General features: G+C 49.6%; 1 protein-coding gene across 1 annotated transcript; it reads right to left on the reverse strand.

Moving 5' to 3' along the window:
• Nucleotides 1–360: 360 nt before the first annotated feature.
• EIF2B2 (eukaryotic translation initiation factor 2B subunit beta) lies at nucleotides 361–6,031 on the reverse strand. The gene is made up of 8 exons (XM_051806193.1): nucleotides 5,840–6,031; nucleotides 5,165–5,285; nucleotides 4,467–4,615; nucleotides 3,587–3,750; nucleotides 3,207–3,302; nucleotides 2,199–2,336; nucleotides 1,510–1,576; nucleotides 361–840 (listed from the first exon to the last, which is right to left on the reverse strand). The coding sequence occupies exons 1-8, from the start codon at nucleotides 6,000–6,002 to the stop codon at nucleotides 683–685; spliced, it is 1,056 nt and encodes a 351-aa protein (XP_051662153.1). The 5' UTR covers nucleotides 6,003–6,031; the 3' UTR covers nucleotides 361–682.
• Nucleotides 6,032–6,665: the final 634 nt, after the last annotated feature.

The raw sequence follows: 6,665 nt of genomic DNA on the forward strand, positions 1-6,665 counted from the left end.
GTCTTTGGGCTTATGGCAGTGGTTGGAATGAGGACCGACCAGCTTCATAGTATATATAGGCCAATTTGGAATCAAAAGAACATTTAACTAGGCAATGAATGACACACCCAGCTGCTTTCTCCAGCTCCTTGGAGTTTGCACTCTTGAGTGAGAGATTTATAAATCCCAGTATAACCCCACAGAAGTAACTAAGTAGTTAAATATCCATTTTGAAGACAACTGCTAATGGATTCCCATTCCTATCACATTTGCATGTGGAAGCACACCATAAAGCGTGCTGCTGCATCATAGGTGCAGGCAACTTATTACACTGGTAAAACTCCTGCTAGTTAAACAAACAAAACAACTGCTTATGGAAAATGTGCTTAACAGTGAGATCACTGTCAACAGCCTTTATTGCAGCGTACTTTGAAGTAACAGCTTAGCTGCCCCAGATTTACACATATGCCTTGCTTCAAAATCAAAGTGGCTTAGCAGCTCCACACAGTTTCTAACACAGCACAGAAGTCAAAATCTGTACACAAGCTCTGCCTTCTACTGCTTTTGGGTAGGAAAGACATTGCTGAGCAAATTCCCCACTGCTTTCCCACAGCAACCTGTCTTTGTAATGTAGACTTGAATTAGCTGTTGTATCTTTCTAAAGATAAAGGGAAGAGTCTGGAGAGTAAGGTGCTTCACAGTATTAGAGTTCGTAGTCATCTGGATGGTAGAGCTCGCTCATGAGGCGGTAGATGTAAGAAGGTGCATTACCCCCAATGTTAGAAATGAAGAGAGTAATGAGCTCTGGAGGGACATAGTCAAAAACTGGGCAGTGAACGTTGATCTTTGCCAGGATCTCCCCTGTAAAGTGAATAGCAGCAATATTAGACTTGAAGTACATTTAGCCTTCTGCACATCTTCCTGAGCCCCTAAACAAACTGACTACGCACGTGCCACCCTGAAGTTATTATTTAAAGAAATGCTCACAAGGCCAAAACTAAAAACCAGTGCCGAGCCTGGTGTCTTCATTTCAAAAGTCGTCGTAACATAGAAGTGGGGCTTTTGGAAGAGACTTTGCTATCTGAAAATGGGCTTGGGTGCTGATGCCTTTCTAAAGATGGTGCTTGTGTGGGAAGCTCACTGCAGAGATACTGGGTTTCAAAAAGTTAACACAAGTTATAGGAGAGAACGGAAGCTGCCCTCAGTGTTGGCCATCTGCCCTCTCCCACAGGAAACTGCCACCTGCCTGGCATCATTATCACCATCCTGTAATAAAACACTATTTCAGAGCTGAAGCAAAACTGCAAAGACAGTGTTCAAAAGAAATCCTTTTTCTGCACTTTCTGTAATAGAAAGTTACAAAATTAGATGGTTCCCAGCACTTTTCTCTGCTAAGGACAATAGGAAAGGATTTTTCTGTCCTGGGTTATAGGACAGTCTTACACTTAATTTTTATGTGAGTTATTAAAAAAAAAATTAAAAACTATAGCCTGAAGCAGCTTGACCAGACATATGAAGAAGAACCAGTACCTTCTGTGAATGGCAGCACTTCCTGTGGTGACACAAACTTGTGGAATGAGTCTTCTTCATTAGGGAACTAAAGAAGGAGTACAGGAAGGTTAGGAAAAAAACAACCTACTTGATTATCCTAGTGAAAACAGGTCCTGGCACTGGAGCGAACTACTGGGAGAGGAAGATGACTTGCCAGGTGATATTACATCTGTTTACAGTAATTACATAGTGTCTATGTCTAGAACCTCTCTAATGTCTAAAGTGAAAGGTTTTTCCTCAGAGCTTTTAGAGCCTTCTGCAAAGCCTATGGAACTGGAACAGTGACTTCCTCAGGCTGCAACTTCATCTGACAATACTGAAAAAGTACTGAGTGTAAGAAACAGTTTTGAGCATCTCATTCTACCTCCTCTGCCTTTAAACACTAATGGTATAAACTGAAATCTGTTGTGGTTGAGGAAAAATAAGTATGGTGATGTCAGTCTCTAGTAGGCAGTGGTCTACATCCTTATACCCAATGCTCTGCTTTGCACATGGGGCAGAAGAGGGAGCTTCAAGGAGATCCTGAGGTGTGCCAGATTTGTCTGAAGGAACAGTGCCAGATGGGGGAGATGGCTCATTTATCAACCTTGACAGATAGCGCTCTCCAACCTAAGCTCCCACAAGTAAAAGCCCCTGCAGGTACGGTCCTGAAGGGCTGCTGTACTTACCTGCGGTGAAAGCTTGAACATGGGAGCGCACACGATGAGCGGAGTGGAGTGGTGTTTAGCTGCCAGTGCCAGAGTGTGAGTCCCACTCACAGCAATCAGGGCACCATTGGCCAGGATTGTCTTTGTACCAATGATGACCTTAAAAGGGCAAATCAGCATTAGAAGATAGCATGTTCCACAGCAAACTGGGGAAGGAACAATTCCTGGCTCGGACCCTGACAGATGAGCTGAAGGAGGAGCGTGTCAGAACAGCCAGCCAGCCAAAGGCTGAAGTTATAGGGCAGCTGGATGCCTGATCTGTTTCATCTGGCACTGGCTCTGCACTGAGATGTTCCTCTCTAACAAGAACATGACTCCAGCATGGCGAAGCCAGCACAGAGAACTTCAGAGGACAAATGTATGTTCTATTGCAGGGAACACCAAGCCAAAACTGGGCTGTGGTCCCTGTTGTTCTACAAGCCTACAAAGTAAACTTTGTACAAGTAATTTGACTGCTTGCAGTAAAATGGGAATAATGTAAAGCAGCTTAAAATATATAGAAATGAATTAATGTGGCTAGATTTTAATGTTACAAGTACTTTTTTTTCTCTTTTTTTTACTTTGGGGTGCCACATCTTCATCTCTATAGAAGTACAGAACAGGTCTGTTCGAAAAGACACACCCTTCACCAGGGTGATTCCCTTCACCAGCCATCTTGTGTTCCAGGCAAGGGGGGTTTCTTCCCTTTGGAAATGCTGCTTTTTGTTCCATCTTTAAAAATTGAGGTTAATCCTTTGAGGTTCTCTTGTAACTGTTCTGCCTGTAAGCCACTAAACCGGAAAAACCTATCACCATGCATTCCGTCATCATACTGACTTAGGGTTCCAGACAATCTCCACCCCAGCTGTAAACATGGACTATTACAATTTTGAGTCTTCAGAAATATATCCATCATTGCTGAGACCTGCATTTAGGAGGCATAAGCACTCAGCCTGCCATTAATCCCTCCTCTAATGAAGCCGTCCTTACCTTGTTGACTCGAGACATGACAGCAAAAATAGCTGCATCACTCATGACAGTAGTTTCAATATTCTCTTTAGACAGTCGGACAGCCATTTCATGACCCTAAAAAGAGGGAGAATCCAATTGGTCCCCTGGGACATAGCTCCTGCAGTTCAGTTGTCGAGATAGCAGCACTCAATTCTCGTCTGAATTGCAAAAATACCAAGCAATGGAACACAAATACAGCCCTCTGACTGTAGGATGCCGGGGTAGGATAACAAGCTGTCTCCAGCCTCTCAACTGCAAAGGAACTTCCATAATGTTCAACTTGCCTCTAGAGACAAGCTTTTAGTAAGAATGCGCAGGACAACATGGTGCCTGGAGAAGACAGCCAGCCCAGGCCTTACCTGGCAGAATGGCGCACACTCTGCCACGATGACCTGGAACTTCCGCTTGCGGGCAGCTTCCTTCAGGAAGGCCTCAACAGTGCGCGAGTAGCCGATGGTCATGATCACCTCATTGGAGTGGATGTGCTCCAGCGCCTGCATCGCAATGTTATCAGTGGTGCCCTCTGCGACAAAAGGAAGACGTAGGTGGAAAAGCAACACTTGTGCTGCTAGGACTGTCCTCCAACAAGATAATTTTTCACTAGAACCATGTTATGAGCACTAGTCGAGCAGGAGCAGCTTTTCTTCCCATTCTTTTTGCCAGGGGAGAGGGACCAAGAAGCTGGCCTTTGAATGCCCCATGCGTCCTAGCTACGCATAGAAATAGCTCTATTGAAAATTCTGTCATGAGGGGAGTGGATTGTGTCAGCACTACTCTAGATAACCACCATGCACATAGCCCTTCAACAGTTTTGCAGTTCAATAGCAAGGCAACCTGGGCCTCAGAAGGCCAGTCAGGTCCCTGATCTGTCACAAGTATCACATATAAAGAAAAATGTATCACGGTGCTTTGTGACAAGGGTCAGGTTATATGTGCAAAGGGATTAAGTCCAACCTTGGCATATTTTTTAGACTCTTCTTCAGAGGACTCAAGACTTCCCAGAGGACCAAGAGCACAGGCCAACACCCCCTATGCTGTTCCCTCCACAATGTTCCACCCATCTCCCTGTAAAACAGAGGACTTAGTTTAAGCCCTGGTAGCAGCAGGGCTTCAGTCCCTTAGTTCCTTCAGATTAAGCCTCCCATATCCTTGCTGTTTTCTTTCCACCTAGAGAAGGGGGAAGCATCAGTCCCATCCCATAAGAAGCTCCTCTCAGGAGCAGTTCAGACCCAGTCGTACCTAGCTCTATCAGCATCTCATTAATAGCTTCAATAACGTTAGCTCTGAGGGAGGGATAAGGGGTTCTGAAATCCTCGCTCAGTCCTCCAGAAGTCAGGAGTTTGTGCAGGGATTCTTGCTGATCACTTTCCTCGCTGCGCCCATGAAGCCTGTGAAGAGAAGCAGCTCTTCAGCCTCAGGAAAGAGTGCAGGGCCACAGCCAGGCTGAGCAATGTCCCCACAGCACAGCACACTTGGATGTGAGGAGACAGGAAGGAAAGCCACACAGAGGAGGCACACCACACCAATAAGCTTCCCTAGCTGTCTAGGCAGAGAGACACTCAAATCTCTGCCAGAAGTGCTGCCTTAATTTATGTGCAAACACTGCTGTCCACAGATGAGAAGCAGGCTCGAGGCTACTGCTCCAGCAGGATGGACCCTCCTGGGAACAGGAGAGAACAGCCCAAGGTCAGGGCACAGACTGTTCTCATGCACCCACAACACATACACCAAGTGGTTTCTATAGAGGAAATGTCATCAGCCACACTGGAAACAACAGGCTTGCCTTTGATGTCAAACTTGCTAAATCTTTCTCTAAGAAAGAGGGGAGAAAGGAGCGATGGAAACTAACGCGGTTTCACAGAAGCAACTGAACATGTTGCATGGGAGGGCTGTTCTAGGCTTCTAGAGAGATACTGGCAGCAAGAGGGAAACTTCACCTGCCATACTCCTCACGAATGACCTTCAATACTCGTCGCACCATGTTGCCCACAGTTGTCTCTGACGGCTGCGCTGCCGTCATCCTCTGGCCCTCTGTCCGGATCAGATCCATGAGCTCCCCTGGAAGAGAGGAGGGCCTTGGTTACCGCTGCCCAGAGCAAACCCACGTGAGCATCAAACCAGCGCACCCCCTCAACATCCCAGGGCCAGCGGCTGCTCCGGCACGGGCACCTCAGCACCGAGAACAGCAAGGAGCCCCTCACAGAGCTGTTCGTCCCACGGAGGGTTCTGCAGTGGGAATCGCTTGGACACAATGCGGACTTAGGGAAGACCATAAGCGGTGCATTTAGTGAAAGAGGAAACCACGTGCTGCTGGAAAGGTCCGTGCTCGGACTGACGCCGCTGGAAAAGCCAGGCTGGAGCGAGGCAGCTCCTCAGGCAATGCTGCTCGGGAGCACAGCGGGCTGCGAAAGGCCGCGCGGCGGCAGGACAAGCACTGGGAACCCACTGGCCGCTGCCAGCGAGGCTCCAGTTCCCGGGGGCTCCATCACTGGCCCTGCCCCGGCCTCGCTGCTCCCTCCGCACCGACAGCCGCGACCGGGACGCCGGGCCTCGCAGAAGCTCCCCCGCCACTGCCCTCCCGCCGCCGGGCCCTGCCACCACCCGGCTCTCACCGGCCCGGCTCCATCGCCCGTGCCCGACGATCTTCCGCAGCAGCGACAGCGTCTGCCGCGCCGTGTCCTCGGAGCGCGGCCGCTCCCCACCGCGCCGCAGCCGCGCCGCGAAGGCCTCGATCTGCTCCGAGAGCTCCGAGCCCCGCTCGGCGGCGCCCGGCATGGCGGCGGCCCTTCCGCTTCCGCCACGCCGCCGCTCCATTGGCAGGGCTGCCGAGGTACGCCCGCCCTCCGGCGGCGGCCGGCCAATGAGCGACGGCGCTGCCGTTTCCCGGAAGATGGGCGGGGCCCGGGGCCGGGGGCAGGCCCGCCCAGAGGGGTTTACTTTGGACCGGGCGGCGGGCTGGGGGTGAAAAGTCAAAGCAAATGGGCTGGGAAAGGCGCAGTTCCTGGCAGTCCAATTGTTCTTGCTGGCAGAGACAGAACCGGCCCTGGATAAGGCAGGAATGTAGCTCCTTTGTGTCTGGTTCCTGGAGCCATGTGTTCAAGGAACAGGCAGGAGCCACGGAATGATTCTCATTGCCGTGCTGCTTTACTCTGTGGCTCTGATCTGTGTCCTGTTGTTTTAGATTAGGAAATCAAAGCAAACTGGCTTATGCTGGAAGGTTTCAGCAGTTGCTTTATGCAGAGGCCTGTGGGGCCTTGGATGTTCCTCACATCTTTTTTGTGCTTGTCTGGTTCCTTTAGGACTCGCCCTACAGCCAGCTGCCATCCAGCGACTGCTGGGTCTCTGGCAAGATACCAGCAGCTGGTGTGCTGGCTCTTCAGGACTTAATGCAGGTGATTTGTCGTCCAAAACCTGAGGTGGACTGAGAGTCCTTCCAGA

This window comes from Manacus candei, unplaced genomic scaffold (genome assembly GCF_025592945.1).
Source record: "Manacus candei isolate 608988 ecotype Guabito, Panama unplaced genomic scaffold, ASM2559294v1 h1tg000067l, whole genome shotgun sequence".
Classification (NCBI taxonomy): domain Eukaryota; kingdom Metazoa; phylum Chordata; class Aves; order Passeriformes; family Pipridae; genus Manacus; species Manacus candei.

What these genes read in the sequence shown, in the direction of transcription:
- EIF2B2 (XM_051806193.1), bottom strand. Translation starts at nt 6,002, where the DNA reads ATGCCGGGCGCCGCCGAGCGGGGCTCGGAGCTCTCGGAGCAGATCGAG. An exon ending in ATTCGTGAGGAGTATGGCAG is followed by an intron (nt 4,616 to 5,164) that starts GTGAAGTTTCCC and finishes TTCTCTTCACAG; the next exon opens with GCTTCATGGGCGCAGCGAGG. An exon ending in TGAGATGCTGATAGAGCTAG is followed by an intron (nt 3,751 to 4,466) that starts GTACGACTGGGT and finishes CTTTTGTCGCAG; the next exon opens with AGGGCACCACTGATAACATT.